The sequence below is a fragment of the Jaculus jaculus genome, chromosome 20, assembly GCF_020740685.1.
Source record: "Jaculus jaculus isolate mJacJac1 chromosome 20, mJacJac1.mat.Y.cur, whole genome shotgun sequence".
In the NCBI taxonomy this organism is placed as follows: Eukaryota; Metazoa; Chordata; class Mammalia; order Rodentia; family Dipodidae; genus Jaculus; species Jaculus jaculus.
Window position 1 is genome coordinate 20,841,099 of NC_059121.1, and position 18,106 is coordinate 20,859,204.

General features: G+C 42.3%; 1 protein-coding gene across 3 annotated transcripts in view; it reads right to left on the reverse strand.

Annotated features, from left to right (window-relative positions):
• The window catches only part of Gpbp1 (GC-rich promoter binding protein 1), a 66,068-nt gene that overhangs the window by 22,817 nt on the left and 25,145 nt on the right, over window positions 1-18,106 (reverse strand). For 2 of the 3 annotated variants that reach the window (XM_045138986.1, XM_045138987.1), the window contains exons 4-7: window positions 11,183-11,306; window positions 10,837-11,060; window positions 3,570-3,636; window positions 2,550-2,609 (exon numbers count right to left, since the gene is read on the reverse strand). In XM_045138986.1, the coding sequence (XP_044994921.1) occupies window positions 2,550-2,609; window positions 3,570-3,636; window positions 10,837-11,060; window positions 11,183-11,306 (475 nt within the window). The remainder of the gene's footprint in view (window positions 1-2,549; window positions 2,610-3,569; window positions 3,637-10,836; window positions 11,061-11,182; window positions 11,307-18,106) is intronic. The other variant, XM_045138988.1, reaches the window with a different exon arrangement.

Consider the following 18,106-nt stretch of genomic DNA (forward strand, 5'->3'; position numbering starts at 1 on the left):
AAGTGCAGGAATTAATGGTGTTCGCCACCACACCCAGGAGAGAGAGAGAATGAGAGTGAGAGGATGAAAATGGGTGCACCAAACCCTCTAGCCACTGCAATCAAGCTTCCAGATACACATGGCACTTTGTACCTCTGGCTCTACATGGGTACCAGGGAATCAAACTCAGGTTATTTGGCTTTGCAGTGCCTTAACCACTGAACTATCTCTCCAGCTCATAAAGTGCTTCTAACTGGTCAAAATTTATTTGCACAGCCAGACATGGTGGCACACACCTTTAATCCCAGCACTTGGGAGGCAGAGGTAGGAGGATCACCATGAGCTCAAGGCTACCCTGAGACTTCATAGTGAACTCCAGGTCAGCCTGAGCTAGAGCGAGACCCTACCTCAAAAATACAAACAAAAATTTATTTGCACTAAGTTATCTGCTCATACTCCATTAATTTCCCTTCTCAATCTTAAATTTATCTTTTGCTTTATCTTTATTCTTAAAAAAAAAAAAAAGATACTCTTTTTGGTTTTTTTAGTATTTGAGAGAGAGAGAGAAAGAGAGGGAGGGAAAGAGAATGGGCGCATCAGGGCCTTCAGCTGTACAAATAAACTCCAGACACATGGGCCATCTTGTGCATCAGGCTTAAGTAGGTACTGGGGAATTGAACCTGGGTCCTTTGGCTTTGTAGGCAAGCACCTTATCCACTAAGCCATGTCTCCAGCCCACTTTACCTTTATTCTTACAATGTTAAGTGAGGGTGTATTTTTACATGAACTGACATTAAAGGTGAAGTATTTCCATAAACAAGCAATATCATCCATCATTAATAATGTCAGATTATTCCCTCACTTTAATTCCACTCATCAAAATTTCTACAAGGAAACTCACTTTTCATCATGATCTACTTCACTTAATGCAATTATGTCTCTCCATTTGTATGCTTCCAGCTAATTATGTTAGTTATGTTAGAACTCTCTAGAAAAAAGGGCCATCTTTACTAATTGGTCACTAACTTGCTTTGGTTTAGGTAGATAAAGCATTAATAATAAACCTTTTATGCCTGTAAATAGTTTCAAATATGAGCAAAAACTAGGTATGATCATCCAGTTATCTAATCCATACAAACATAAATGCTGAACTGAAGACTGTATTGATTAATAGTCTATTGGTAACTGAGATTCTTCCTGGCCTCATACCTAGGCACCACTGCTAAGCGAGCTCTACCAATGACGCTGCCAGCACGCCAGGCCACTGGGGAAAGAAACCGCCTGTCGGACTTCTAAACACTCCGAGTCACTGGTCAGTAAGTACCTCTCAAATGCCTTACAAATAAACACCCATCACTCTAGCTTTCTCTGTCATCCTCCAAGTAACTAAGCGATAAAAGCATCTTAATATTCTTGGTACACCAGTGCCCTGAATTTCTATTTTAGTCTTAAATTATTAAGAACATGGAAAGAAATTATTTAATGAACGCTCATTTTTTGTATCAAATAGCTATGTTCCTGGTTGAGATTAAAACATAGTGGAAGTCACAAACATATGTTGGATGAAGGAGTTTCAAATAAAGCCAACTAAGTTCAGAAGTAAAATTAAACTTAGGTGACTTTATTTTAAGCAGCATAATTATTTTCCCTAAATTTTTTTTTTTTTTTTTTTTTGAGGTAGGGCCTCACTCTAGCCCAGGCTGACCCAGAATTCACTCTGTACTCTCAGGGTGGCCTTGAACTCACTGTGATCTTCCTACCTCTGCCTCCCGAGTGCTGGGATTAAAGGCCCTCAAACCCGGCCCTCAAGTTATTATTAAAGTAGGGTACTATGTTTAAAACTGGCCAATTTTTGGTCAAAAAAATCATAGTTTGGGGAACAAAATGTTTTTCTTTTTATACATACTACATTTTTATTAGTAAATTTTTGCTTACCTGGAAAGAAGTATCACTAGAAAAGTTCTACTGAAGTCTTTCCTAAAATTTTCTCATCTTCCTCAGGAACATAGCTATTCTAAATGTTGCAATGAGGAAAACAATACTTGGGAACCCAGTGGGGAAAGTAAGAAAGGAATAGTGTGATACAATGAGAGTTTCATTGCATTCCTATGGGAAGTACTGGAAATTTAACAATTAACCATGCCAACATTAACCATCTTTTTCTCTCTCATTTAAAAAATTTTTGAATCAGACACACTTCTCAGTTTACCTAAACAGAGCACGTCTTCCATTTAACAATTTTTTCAACTAGTACTCAAAATCATTAGATGAACTCTGAAACAGTAGAACCAAGTTTTATATTAATACATTTTAGTCTATTTTCAAAAATGTCTGCTTTTAATCATCTCTAATATTAAGTCAACCAAGGATCAATACCAAAAGTATCTTATAGGTAGTTTTATATGACAAATGCTCACTAACATTCTTGATTTTTTTAAAATTTACTTTCATTCAACTAAAATCCAAATTATCCCTAATTTCTTAGAGATTCTATTTATCACTTTCCAGGTGGTTCTAAATTCTTATGCAATCAGTTGTTCCCAGAAAAACTGAATAATAAGGACACATACCTAAGAGAGGAGCTTGGGAGATTTTTTTGGTTGGGTATGTGTGTGTCTGGGCGTGTAGGCCTGGGGAGAGTGGTAGAAATACTAATTTGCAATACAGAAAAAACAAAGCCATTCACATGGTTCTAACAAGTGGCTGACCTCCCCCTCCCCCACCCTCAAAAAAGCCATTAAATAAAGAGGAAGATCAAAAGAAAACAAAGTAATCCCCCAATTTCACCACATAAAATACAAAGACCAGAACAGGAAGTGGCAAAGTTTAAAATAATGCCTTTATTGTTAGGACTAGTATACTATGATAAGCCACAATCCTTTTGATTTAGTAAAATGATTTTCAATTTAAAATTTCAAATTAACGTATTTGCAAGTTTCAAAGTAGACACAGCACTTTGAATGTAGTATATCAAATAAACTTATTTTTCAGAACTTAAATCTTACAAAACTTCATATAAATTTTTCCATTATTTTAAACTTCACATATATCTTTAACAGCTGTCTAATTTGTTCTGAGTGAACTTTCCTCAGTAAGATACTATCAAATTAAATTCTTAGCAGTTGTAAAGAAAAGGGAGTTATTACCAGAAAATCTTATTAAGCTTTGAAAAACAAGAAGGCAAATAAATCTCAAATATGTATTATTCATAAGCAAGCGGACACCACAACTTTAAGTCTATGGATAACCATTTTCACAGGTAAGATTAATTTCATGGCACACTATAGCCAATGCTTGTGTTTCTAGTTAACTGAATTTTCAGTCATAAAACAGCTAAACTTTTTAAACTAATTTTTTAAAGATTATCAGACTGATCTCAAAATTGTTATAACTTACAATCAAATTGAGCATACTTAATGGTACTAACGTGCAAATTAACTATTTTAAATCACACTAGTGTTCATCAAATATCTTTGTAGGTAAGCACATTAAAGAGAAATTTCACTGTAGCCTATTATATATATATATATATAAGACCCTATAAATACCAATATTTTCTACCCTCACAAACAGATGAAAAATTCACTTACCCCACACACCTGCAGCTAGAGACTTATTCTGGTTTGGTTCTCTTTCATATTCAGGGTTTAAAGACGGCTGAAAAGAAAGTTGGATTTAAAAAATGTAAGGCAGTATTTAAGTGTCTCACATTTCAAAAATAACTTTTTAAAAGCAAACACATAACTATACATGGCTTAACTGAGTAACTTGGTCAATTTGGCTATCAATAACTAATTGTTCATTTATTTTCAGCTTACTTTGCTATAACAAAAAAAAATGCCTAATATTTGTACTGCCTGCTTGCTGGAGACAAAGAGAATATACATGGCCAAGGGAAGTTTGAATAGGGGTGGGGGACAACCCAAGGCATAGCAATGTAAGGCCTTGAATTCAAGTCTCAGGACTGCCAAAAACAAAACCACCACAAAAACAAAATGCCTACTCACTCTCTCCTAGCACTCAGGAGGAGAGAACTATGCCAGCTACGGGATGAGTTCTGAGCCAGGCTACAAACAAAAAAAGGGACAAGAAAAACGGCTGATTGTACAGGCACTTGCTGTACAAGCATGAGGACCAGAGTCTGACCACAGCCACTGGGAAAGCAGCTGACTGTGACCACACGTGTGTAACCCCAGGGCTAAGACAGGAGGAGACTCCTTGCCTCACTAGTCAGTCCATCTAAGTAAACACACACCTGATAGAAGCTCCACGTTCAATGAAAGACCCTGTGTATCAATAAAATGAGGGCTGCTCTGGGCTTGAGACCCTATCTCAAAAAACCAAATATGAAGTAAAATAATGGCTGGGTGTAGTGGCACACATCTTTAATCCCAGCACTCAGGAGGCAGAGGTAGAAGGATGGCCATGAGTTCGAGGCCACCCTGAGACTACATAGTGAATTCCAGGTCAGCCTAGGCTAGAGGGAGCCCCTACCTCGAAAAAAAAAAAAAAAAAAAAAAAACAAAGAAAAGCAGAGAGGGAGGAAAGAAAGAGGAAAAGGAGGAAGAGGGGAAGGAGAGGGGAGGAGAAGAAGAGAGGGGAGGAGAGGGAAAATAAGGTAAAGAACGGCCAACAGAGGACACCTCCCCTAGCCTCTCCTCACATGCACACAGGGCATGAGCACATGCATGCAGTACAGCAGAAGGTAATAGTGCTGTACCTACAGCAACTTTTCTGTAGCTTGTACTGTCAAATTTTTGTCTCAAAACAACAGAGAGCTGGAGAGATGGTTCAGCAGTTAAGGCGCTTGCCTACAAAGCCTGCTGTCCCCAGTTCACTTCCCTAGTGCCCGTGTGAAGCCAGACACACACAGTTATCTGGAGTTTGTTTGGCAATCTCCTAGCAGAGACTCCCATTTCTGCAGGCATGCTGTGATCATAGATGCATGTGCCACTTTACATCTGGCCTTAAGTGAGTGCAAGCAAAATCAAACTCCAGTCAAGAGATGTCTTAAGTCTACTATCTTATTAAGTATACTATTAGAAACTCTGTGTTTATATTCCAGATTTAGATTACAATAAGTGATGACCTTTGGGGGTAAGGAGGTGAGAGACAATTTGTTATTCTGAATTTACCAATATTATCCATCTAATACTTATTAGGCCATGAGACAGCACTATTCCTCCCAGTTTGATTTAAGAATTCAATTTTATAGTAATTAGCAAGTGGGAAAAGCAGACCAAATAGTATAGAGATTTTCACATTATTTAATAAGACTTGAGTAATCATTTATATTTCATTTTACCTAATCATTCCCCGGCTCTAGATCCAACCTATCAAATTCTTACCATGACTCAAACTATCTAAATTACATCCAGGTGAGATTCAAAACTCATGTCTTTGCCAAGTGTAGCCCGCACACCTTTAATCCCAGCACTACGGAAGCAGAGGAAGATCCCCTTGAGTTAAAGGCCAGCCTAGGACTACAGAATGAGGTCCAGGTCAGCCTGGACTACAATAAAATCCTACCTCAAAAAAACCAACCAAACAAAAACACAAAATGCTTAGGGCTGGAAAGATGGTTCAGTGGTTAAATTGCTTTCCTGTGAAGCCTAACAACCCAGGTTCAATTTCCTAGTACACACTTTGTGCCAGATGCACAAAGTGGCACATGCATCTGGAGTATGCAGCAACTGGAGGCCCTGGCACACATTCCCTCTCCCCATATCTATCTATCTATCTATCTCTCTCTCTCTCTCTCTCTCTCTCTCTCTCTGCCTGCAAATGAAATAAATAAATAAATAATAAAACATCATGTCTTCATTTATTTCAGCTATCCAGTGGAAGCCATCCTTTTCTCCTTCACTACTTCTGCTTTCTAACTAACTAGTCTTCTTTCTACAGCCATAATCCACTCAAAGATTTTGTAAGTGAGGCAGAGCATGGGAGTTAGACGCCTTTAATCCCAGCACTTGGGAGGCAGGGATAGGAGGACTGCATGAGTGCAAAGCCAGCCTAAGACTACACAGTGAATTCCAGGTCAGCCTGGGCTAGAGCGAGACCCTGCCTGGAGGACCGAAACCACATTGTAAGTGGTGTGAAATCCTTTGCACTTCCTGCTCTTACTGCAGGCTCTGTTTTGTTTAGGTGTTGTGATACTAGGAAGGAAACTCAAAGCCTTCCATAGGCTAAACATACACCCTGCCACTAAACTCTCCCAGACCCTTTCTGAGCTTTTTTTTCCTCTTATTTATTTATTTATTGATTGCAAGCAGAGAGAAGGAGGGAAAGGAGGAAGAATATAGGCACTTCAGAGCCTCCAGCTGCTGCAAATGAACTCCAGATGCATGCACCCCTTTCTGAATATGGCTTTACGTGGATACTGGGGAACTGAACCCGGGTCATTAGGCTTTGCAGCCAAGTACCTTAACCATTGAGCCATCTCTCCAGCCCTCCAGTCCCTTCCCTAGTCCTAACAAAGTCTGTTCCTTTCATATCAAGAAGTGCAGATTGACATTCTTATCTAAAGTAGCCATTTAGTCAATTCCGGCCTAAGTTTTGTGCAAAATATGAGTTACTTTTTTTTTTTTTTAATTTTTTGGTTTTTCAAGGTAGGGTATTGCTCTAGCCAAGGCTGATCTGGAATTCACAATGGAGTCTCAGGGCGGCCTCGAACTCGCAGCAATCCTCCTACCTCTGCCTCCCGAGAACTGGGATTAAAGGTGTGCGCCACCATGCCCAGCTAAGAGTTACTTTTATAATGTTTTGAATGAGAATAGAAATTCAATGAGAGCAGGGACTCTGTCATATTGACCTATGTCATCTGCATGCTAAGAACAGCAACAAAATCACACAGTCACTCAAATGTATGCTAAGTAACTGGGCATCGTGGTACACACCTTTAAGCCCAGCATTCAGGAGGCAGAGGCAGGAGGATCGATCACCTTGAGGTCAAGGCCACCTAATAAGACATAGTAAGACTGAGACTACATAGTGAATCCCAGGTCAGCCTGAGCTAGAGTGAAACCTTACCTCAAAAAAAACAAAAATAGGGGCCTGGAGAGATGGCCTAGTGGTTAAGTGCTTACCTATGAAGCCTAAGGACCCCAGTTCGATTCCCCAGGACCCAAGTTAGCCAGATGCACAAGGGAGCGGCACACATCTGGAATTCATTTGCAGTGGCTGAAGGCCCTGGCACGCCCATTCTCTGTCTATCTCTATTTGCCTCTTTCTCTGTCACTCTCAAATAAATAAAATAAACAAAAAAAATTTTAAAAATATATATATATATTTATATATATACATGCTACTTCTCTTTACCTATACTGCATATCACTTTAAATTTTAAATGAATGAATCATAGCTGGAAATAATGGTATATGCACATAAATCTGCACGTGAAGTGTAGAAACAGGAGGATCAAGACTTCAAGACTAGCAACAGCAACACAGTGAGAATGAGGCCAGCCAGAACTATATGAGACCCTATATCAAAACACAAAGAGAGCCAGGCGTCTTTAATCCCAGCACTTGGGAGACAGAGGTAGGAGAATCACTGTGAGTTCCAGGCCACCCTAAGACTACATACTGAGTTCCAGGTCAGCCTAAGCTGAAGTGAGACCCTACCTTGAAAAACCAAAATAAGGGCTGGAGGGATAGCTTAGCAGTTAAGGCGCTTGCTTGCAAAGCTAAAGGACCCAGGTTTGATTCCCCAGGACCCACGTTAACCAAATGCACAAGGGGGTGCACGCATCTGGAGTTCATTTGCAGTGGCTGGAGGCCTTGGCACACCCATTCTCTATGTCAAATAAACAAATAAAAATAAAGTATTTTTTAAAAATTCAAATGCATTATTCAAAAAAAAAAAAAAAGAGGCCGGCGTGATTGCACACGCCTTTAATCCCAGCACTCAGGAGGTAGAAGTGAGAGGGTCACCATGAGTTCGAGGCCACCCTAAGACTATAGAGTGAATTCCAGGTCAGCCTGGGCTAGAATAAGACACTACTTTGAGGGAAAAAAAAAAAAAAAAGAGGCTTTGACAAGTGATCACTCATAAAAAATTATGAAAAATAAAGGCGACGACTGGACAGATAGATGGCTTAGCAGTTTAAGCGCTTGCCTACAAAGCCTAAGGACCCAGGTTCAACTCTCCAGATCCCATGTAAGCCAGATACACAAAGGTGAGGCAAGTGTATGGAGTTCAAGTGTAGTGGCTGAGGCCCTGGCATGACAATTCTCTCACTCTCTCTAAAAAAATATGTATTATCTTTTATATAAATGTGTGTGTGTGTATATATACATATACACATACATATTTAGAAAAAATAGAGCCAAAAAAAATGGGCATGGCAACACACACCTTTAATCCCAGCACTCGGGAGGCAGAGGTAGGAGGATCACTGTGAGTTCAAGGCCAGTCTGAGCCTATATAGTGAATTCCAGGTCATCTTGGGCTAGAGGGAGGCCCTACCTTGAGAAACCAAAATATAAAACAATAATAATAATAATAATAACATAGCTATGGTTTAATCCCAGCACTTGGGAGGAAGAGGTAGGAGGATCACTGTGAGTTCAAGGCCAGCCTAGAATTGCACAGGGAGTTCTGGGTCAGCCTGGGCTTGAGTGAGACCCTACCTCCAAAAAATAAACTAACTAAGCAGGTCTATATGTTCCATTAGTCATTCTATGGAATAGAAAACAGTGTAAGAATTTTTAAAAAAATCAGTATGAGAGCTTTCCTTTTATTAACAAAGATGCAGTTTCATTAATGATAGTATTATTACATCTGACCAAGTATAACTATTTCTCAGACCACAAAAAAACAAAAAAAAAACTTTTGAACAGCTACAAAACACAAAAAGCTACCCTAGTGAACTGGTGGGCTTAACAACCTGTGCTTCTCTGTTTTGTTTTAAAGCAACACCCTAGGGCTGGGAGAAGAGCCTGGTGGCAGACTATTTAACTACCATGTGCTAAGACTGGTTTATCTTCAGCACCATCAAGAGAAAGTAAAATAAACGTTGGAATAAATGAGAGGGAATCTACAAAAAGGGCATGGCTGGGGCTGGAGAAATGGCTTAGTGGTTAAAGCGTTTGCCTGCAAAGCCAAAGGACCATGGTGTGATTCCCCAGAACCCATGTAAGCCACATGCACAAGGTGGCACACGCATCTGGAGTTCGTTTGCAGTGGCTGGAGGCCCTGGCGCGCCCGTTCTCTCTCTGTCTCTGTCTGTCTGTCTCTGCCCCCTCTTCTCTCAAGTAAATAAATAAATAAAAATAGAACATTAAAAGGGGACGTGGCTGTAGTCTCAGCTGCTTGAGAAGCAGAAACCAGAGGACAACCATGAGCTCAGAGCAGTTTGGGTAACAGTAACTTCCCATCTCAAGGAATGTTTTCCAGAAGCTTAACATAGTTCTAGAGACAATTACAAAGCACTCAGATAAGGCGCTCTGCTGGGCAGTATATTAGTTCTAAGGGATATTAATCAATTGCCTGCAAGAAGTAAAACTTCACATAAATACAGCAAGTTTGGGGATTTAGTGAGGGAGGGCAGGTAAACTGGATCACCCCAACCAGACTGGAACTTGAGCTTCTGAAGGACGAAGGGAATTTCTCACTTTTCTAACCTGTAGGGTAAAGGGGGGGGGAGTCATTCTACATAACTCAACTCATGAGCTAGGAGGCACCAGACAAGACCCAAGGTCAGGTGGCTTGAGGTTTCCCTGCAAACGGGATTATTCTCCTGCAGCAGAGGTAGAGGTCCAGGTGAGGCAGGAAGGAACATCCATAAGAGAGCAAGTTATGATTCAGGGCAGCCTCAACCCAGCTCAGGGGGAAAGAGGGGCTCTCAAAGTCACCACATGTGTTCTAATATTCTACTCTTTTTGCTTATGGACAAATTAAAAAGGGAAAGCTGGTGGGTGGAGAGATGGCTTAGCAGTTAAGATGCTTGCCTGAGAAAGCCTGGCTGCCTTTAATCCCAGCACAGGAGGAAGATGGCTTGTGAGCTGGAAGGCAGTCTAGCTACAGAGTGAGTTCCAGGTCAGCCTGGGCAGAATGAGACTGCCTCAAAAGTACAAACATAAAAATAAAAAGAGGAATGGCTGTACAATAATGGGAGGTAGAGAAGGTCTGCATGACGAGGCTTCTTAGAGCTGGACTGGGTGTAACCTCATCCCCCAGTGGGTAGTCAACTGATGGTCTCTGGTCAGAGGCTGCTGTCTGGCAGGAGGATGTGGCCTACATGGGGCACGCTGGGTGAACAGTACACGGGCTAGGGGCGCATTTCCACCTCCCCAGATAACCAATGTCCTCAACTAAGGCCCTCCGTGCTCATGGCGGCAAGCAGCAGGGCAAAGAGGCTGGGCACAGAACCCCAGAGCTCCTAAGCAAACCAACACCACAGGGACAGGTCCCAAGATGGCAGGAAGAGACTTTCACCAAGAGTTCTGGAAAACCAAATAGTAAGATTCTGGAGTGGAGCATTAGGAGGAAGGATGAGGAGGAAAGGACCTGGTTTGAGGAGGGAGTTATAACATATAAAATCCTTTCTAAAATATGATGTTTAAAAATAACTGAACAGACCAGGCATGGTGACTTATCTTTGACTTCAGGACTTAAACTGCCTTAGTTCAAAGCCAACACGGGCCACCCAGTGACTTCTATGTTGGCTTGGCCTACTGAATGAGACTTTGTCTCAAAAACAAAACCAAAGCAAAACACATCCCAGAATTGGACAAAAAATTGAGAGCTATCCTTACAAAAAAGAATCTGTACTAATAAACCTGTTAGGAGTGTTCTGATCCTAAAAGGGCACTTGCAGAAACATCATTTGTATTAAAATTGCAAGAAACTTACAAAATCCTCAGCCTCAAACTGTTTGCGCTCTCTCTTGTCTTCTTTCCTCCCAGTCTCATTGTCAGGTGTGCTGTTTTCATGTAGTCCTTGGCTCTTTCCAGAATGGAAAATACTGCTACGAGAACGGGAATTTCCACCATGGTATCCCCCTCGATGGTTTATGTTTTCAGTACCATTTCTGCCATGCGTACGCCATCCATTTTTTTCTTTCCTCCCAAAATTACCTTCATTTGATAACAGCAAAGTAATGCAAATTCAAAGATAGTTATGCTTAAAGATTGAACAGCAATCAAAACATTGTTAAAAGTTTTTTTAAGCCTTAAAATCTATTCCAAGCAAACTTTACCTCCACTAGAACGTCCAATACCAGAATCAAAGCCATCTGAAGAGTTGTGTCGTCGACGACTCACATCGTAACGATTTTCTGTCCATGAGAAATTTTCAGAATGTTTCTCAAAATTCAATGATGACTGAAATTATAAAAATACAAATACATTTATTAACCCTAAATTTAACTTTTAATACTACCAACCCTCAAACTTCCAAAAGTTTTAAATAGCTAATACATACAGTTTGGCTACAGAGTTGGCTGAGCACTTAAAGGTGTTTGCCTACCAAGCCTGACAGCCCAGGTTCAATTCCCCATTATCCACGCCAAACCAGAAGCACAAAGTAGCACGTGCATCTGGAGTTTGTCTGCAGTGGCAAAAGGCCCTTTAAGTGCCCACCCTCTCCCTCCCTCTGCTCACAAAAATATTAAAATATTTAAAAGAAGAAGATGTGAAGTTATTAGTACTAGGTGCTGGCAAGTCTAAACATATCAACTGTACTCGGTCGTTAGCCCTTTCCTATACCTTGCCAAACGAACCTGGCCTTCTTTCTACATATGTGCCATTATGCACATATTGCTTTATGTGTGTAATGGGAATCAAGCTGAGGCTTTCAGGCTCTGCAAAAAAGCAACTTTAACCACGGAGCAATTATCTCTCCAGCCCATAGACCCCTCAACATTTTCAAAACTTACAGAGCTGGACAGATGGCTTCGCAGTTAAGGCACTTGCCTGAGAAGCCTAAGAACGCATGTTCGAATCTCCAGATCCCATGTAGGCCAAATGCACAGGGACAAAAGCACACAGCCGCACATGCACACGAGGGGCGCACAGCCGGGACTTCAGCTGCCGAGGCTGAAGGCCCTGGACACCCACTCATCCAGATTCTCTCTCTCTCTCAAATGAATAAAAAAGAAAAACGCAGGCATAGGCGGGCGTGGTGGCACACGCTTTTAATCCCAGCACTCAGGGGGCAGAGGTAGGAGGATCGCTGAGAGTTCAAGGCCAGCCTGAGACAACATGGTGAATTCCAGGTCAGCTTGAGCTAACAAGACCCTACCTCAAAAACCAGAAAAAAATGAGACATAAAATCAACTTTCTCAAACTGTAAAACCAAAAAAGGTTTTAGCCTTTTCTTTAAAATTATTAGTATAAAGCCAGGCAAGGTGGCGCATGCCTTTAATCCCAGCATTTGGGAGGCAAAGGCAGGAGGATCGCTGTGAGTTTGAGGCCAACCTGAGACTCCATAGTGAAGTCCAGGTCACCCCGGGCCAGATTGAGACCCTACCTCGAAAAAGAAGAAAAAAAAAATTTAGTATATATTCATTGTACAAAATTACGGGTTTTGTCAGGTAATCCCAGCACTCAGGAGGCAGAGGTAGGGGTTCAGCATGAGTTCAAAGCCAGCTTAAAACTACACAGTGAATTCCAGGTCAGCTTGGGCTAGAGTGCAACTTGAAAAACAAAACAAAACCGTATTATATATACACATACATACATACATATATGGATTTCATTATGACATGCATACATGCATATGCTATGCATTGCTCATATTCACACTTCCACATTATTCTCTCATCTCTCATCCCACCACTTAATAATGGTCTCTTTCCTCTTCACAAATCATCTCCTTTCTATTTTCATGCCACATGTATACAGCATGAAAATAGCCTGTAGATAGATTTAAATTCTACCCATGACAGTGACATGCAATAATTTGTTTTTTGTTTGTTTGTTTGTTTGTTTGTTTTTGGAAGTAGGGTCGCACAGGCTGACCTGGAATTTACTGTTTTTCAGTATGGCCTTGAACTCTTGGCAATCCTCCCCAAGTGCTGAGATTAAAGGTGTGCGCCACCATGCCTGGCTAATTTGTCATTTTAAAACCATTTTCTTTTTCACTTAACATAACTATCTTCAGCACCATCCATTTTCTTGCAACTGACATATCATTCTTCTTTATGACAGAAAAAACCTGCATTTTGTACATGTACCACATTTAATTTTTATTGTCTCCATTTTCACATATTTTGATCTTGTCATCCCAATGCCCTTAACCCTCATGTCTCCCTCACCATCCCACTAATACCCTTCTGCCCCATGAATCCCCACTTTACCTTGGTGCCTTCATTTTAACGCAGTGTTAGGTTAGGCTGCTCACTAGCACGGGGTTAGGTTACTTACTGTGCGATGGGGAGACTCACCAGTGGCTACACCACTGATGAACCTCACTGGTCCTCTCCCAGGAACCATTAGGTCCCACGACTACACTGAGAAGCATGCGGTCTCACAGACATCCCCCCCCACGCGCACCCTCCCCACCCCACCCCCCGCCAATTGTGAAATATTGACAAGATTAACCTTGTACAAAAACCCACAGCTATTCACCTTTGGCACTGTACTCTGGAAGTTTCTACGTACTACATAGGTATTCTCTCTCTCTCCCTCCCTCCTTTGATTTCATCTTAGTCTACCACCCTCCACTCCGAGCTGGCCTTCCTCCCTCAGTCCTCTCAGGAGACATCCTCACAGACACACCCAGAGGAAGGCTTTACTCATCTCCTAGGCACTCTTCAATAAAAACTGACAATCAAGTTAGCCACCACCTAATTCTTAGCCGGCAGCAATACAAGTCTTAGTAGTACAGGGAGTCCCAGAGGTAGCAGCTCTTGGGCTGGAGAGAGGGCTCAGCAGTTAAGGCGCTTGCCTACAAAACCTAACAACCCAGGTTTGATTCTTCAGTAACCACATAAAGCCAGACGCACAAAAGGGTGAATGCATCTGGAGTTTGTATGCAGCGGCTGGAGGCCCTGGTGCCCCAAATCTCTGTCTCTCCTCTCTATCTCTCTCTTTGCAAATAAATAAATTAAAAAAACATAGGGTTGGAGAGATGGCTTAGTGGTTAAGGCATTTGCTTACAAAACCAAAGGATCCTGTTTCGATTCTCCAGGACCTACATAAGCCAGATGCACAAGGGGATGCATAAATCTGGAGTTCCTTTACAATGGTTAGAGGCCTGGCACGCCCATTCTCTCTCTCTCTGTCCCTCTCTCACACACACAAATAAAACATTGACATTCCTTTAGCCAACCAATACTCGTGTGTCACACACACACACCAGGGTCTCCTGCAAACCAACATCAGACGCATATGTCGCTTTCTGTATCAACTTTACATGAGTGCTGGGAACTGAGCCAGGAGGGGCAGCAAGGACCATTGACCTCTGATCTACCTTCCCAACGCCACTATGTAAAATTTAAGCATGACTTATGTTCTCCATCACATTCCAATGTTTCTGTGCCATAGTAACTGACACTGTACATGTAGGGAAAGAATTCAATACAAAGGAGAGCAGCTCAGTGGCTGTCTAGGTTGAGAGAAACAAGGAGGAACTGACGACACGCAAGTACTACAAGGGAGGGAAAACGCAAGCAAGTCTTACAGCCTCATTGCTTTTAGGTGACTAAAACTTCTGGCAGTCATGCTGCTGAGCAACATGTTCCTAGTATACTATGCGTGCTATGAAGAACACCTCTGGGGGTTGGAGAGATGGCTTAGCAGTTAAAAGGCATTTGCCTGCAAAGCCGAAGGAACCCAGTCCGAATCTCCAGGACCCACATAAGCAGAGGCACAAGGGGGCGTGTGCACCTGGAGCCTGCCTGCCTGCAGTGGCTGGAGGCCCTGGCGCGCCCATCCTCCCTCGCCACCCCTCCGCTGCCTCTCTCTCTCTCTCTCAAGTAAGTAAATAGAAAATTTTAAAATGTAAAAAAAGAGCAGCTCTGACATGGGTTTAAAACGGCTGTAGAGACTTTCCACAGACTTGAAAGCCATGACTCCTACTTGAGCCTTTAGACGTCCTAAGACTGATGAAAGAGAAGGAAGGCTGCGCAGCTCGGCCTCCAGGCTGTGTCGCCTTTGCTACTTTACCCTGAGGATGAGATCTGCTCCACTGCACACACATTGGTCACTTAAGGAATGCTTGCTCAGAACTGACCAAACTAACTGACACACTGAAATCTCCCCAATCTTTCCTTGTCAGGTTAACAACAACAAGATGGTAATCAAAACTATTTGCAAGGTTCGCAGGGCATCACAGCTGTGTGTTTACATATGTATGTACTGGGTGTGAGGTTTCAACACCCAATTCCAGATCATGGAAGTGAATGACACCTCACAGTGTTCAGTCACCAATCCTTTCTCCACCTAACCCCACGTCAGCCTTACCAAAGTGTAAAAGATGCTGGAGACACTGCGTTAAGATGCTTACTGGTGATGGCCTGCCACTGACTTGGTTTGCTGGCTTACGAAATATATCCTCTTCCTTTGCCCAACAGTTTGTCCTTGAATCAGTGGCTCTTTTAGAGCAATGGGTACACGGACTGGGGCTCAGTAAGAGCACAGAGGAACTTCTATGGTGGCACAGGGCTTTAAAATTACACTACATTAACCACTGCACAATGGGAGGCTGGGAAGCTGACTGGGGCAGTGAAGTACTGGTCCCTTCAGCATGAGGACCTTAGGTCTGATCCTTATAAAAATGCCAGATAAAAAAGCCGGGCGTGATGGCGCACGCCTTTAATCCCTAGCACTATGGAGGCAGAGGTAGGAGGATCGCTGTCAGTTCAAGGCTACCCTGAGACTACATAGTGAATTCCAGGTCAGCCTAAGCTAGAGTGAGACCCCACCTCAAAACAACAACAACAACAACAAAAAAAGCCAGATAAGCTGGGTGTGGTGGCGCACACCTTTGGGGAGGCAGAGGCAGGAGTTGGACTGCTTGTCTGGACTTTCAGAGGCAAGATATCAAAGATCCTGTCTCAAGCTAGAAAGGGGCTGTGAATACAGAAGAGAGGGAGGGAGGCTTGGGGAAGGTGTAGGAAATACGTACGTAACGGGCAGTGTCCTGGGGTGACACTGCAGAAGGGGGTTAGGGGAAGAGATGGAGTGGGAGAGGAAAGCTAATCAAGACCTAAGATGTTATGAGTAAGCCACAGGGACACCTACTTCTCTGCTAGCTCACAATATCTATGTGGGGGAAAGGGAGTTTGGGCAAAAGGGAAATTTCAAATTATGGCCACTTTTCAATGTCTTTAACAATGTCAAGAATTTTATAAAAATTTCACTTTGAAATAGATGAAATAATTAATCAGGATTACAGGGTTTTTTTTTTTGTTTACAATTACAGGTTTTTGACATTATAAAAAAGAACAGAAGACCACAAAATAAAATATTAGTGCATACAGGTAAATGAAGCTCTTCATTTCACTTATACATATACAAAACCACTATGTAAACTGCCCTAGTCCATAATCAGCCACATGCAATTTATAATTTCACCACATGATGGGGCTAAAATACTACACATCTTAGAAAAGACATAAGTACAACTATGAAAACATTCTTACCCTCAATTCATCCATACATTGTCTTTCCACACAAATTAAACAGAAAAGCTATCATTACACTGAAACAGAGAATGCAGTAGTAATTCATGTCTACTCCACTTATTCAAGGCAAGATTAAGAGAGAAGTGACTGAGGCAGAGAATGAGCTTGATTCTGAAAGATGAAAGGAAAAGGCATCACAAAGTCGGGGTGGTGGCGCACACCTTTAACCCCAGCACTCCAGAGGCAAAGGTAGGAGGATCACTGTGAGTTCTAGACAACATGGGCTGTAGAGAGTGTGCCCGGTTAGCCTGGGCTTGAGTGAAACCCTTGTAGGGGGTGGAACGAGACACAAAGGTCTAATAAAATATCACTGGAAACCATGTGCGTGTGTTTACCAAAACCATTTAACTTGCCACTCTCCAAGAAACAATGTTAAATTAGAAGAATGTGAGCCAGGCATGGGGGTGTACGCCTTTAATCCCAGCATTCGGGAGCGAGAAGTAGGAGGATCGCCATGAGTTCGAGGCCACCCTGCGACTATAGTGAATTCCAGGCCAGCCTGGGCTAGAGTGAGACCCTACCTGGAAAAATCAAAAAGAAAAAAATATAGAGAGAAGAATGTGGAGTTGAGCCTGAGGGCACAGACATGTCTGTAATCTTAACTACTTAACAACTGAGTCAGGAAAATCGTAAGTTCAAGGCCTGCCTGGGCTACAGTGTAGAAAGGCCAATGAGGGCCAATTAATGAGAAACTTCCCCAAAATAAAAAGTTGGGCCCAGGAAATCACACCTGTAATCCCGGCCCTTGGAAAATGCACTACATAGCAAGTTCAAGGCCAACCTGGGCTGCATAAATAATTTGTCTCACCAGGCATGGTGGCGCACTCCTTTAATCCCAGCACTTGGGAGGCAGAGGTAGGAGTATTGCTGAGAGTTTGAGGCCACCCTGAGACTACATAGCGAAGTCCAGGTCAGCCTGGGCTAGAGACAGACCCTACCTGGGGGGGGGGGGGGGGGATTCTCAGAATCAGGGCTGGAGAGATGGCTCAGTAGTTAAGGTATTTACCTGAGAAGCCTAAGGACCCAGGTTCAATTCCTCAGTAACCATATAAACCAGATGGCACAAGGTGGTGCATGTGTCAGGAGTTTGTTTGCAGTGGCTAGAGGCCCTGGCATACCCATTCTCGTTCTTCCCCCCACCTCGGTGGCCTGGAACTCAGAGAGATCCTCCTAGTTCTGCCTCCCTGAGTGCTGTGATTAAAGGCACGTGCCACCTCGCCCAGCTCTCTCCCCCTCTCAAATAAAATAAAACTAAATGTTTAAAAGAAAATCTCAAAATCAAAATGATTTAACATTCAGGTTCTAGAAAAGCTCTAAGGATTTCAGCAAACAAGTGTCAACCTTAACTGCAGGTTAGTGTTTAAGTAAAGACAGCTTTGTAAGTTTTTAAATGGAAACCTCCTTTCCAAGACAGCTTTATTTATTTGCAAACAGAGACAGAGAGAAGAGAAGCAGAGAGAATGGATGTGCTGGGGCCTCCTGCCTCTACCAAAA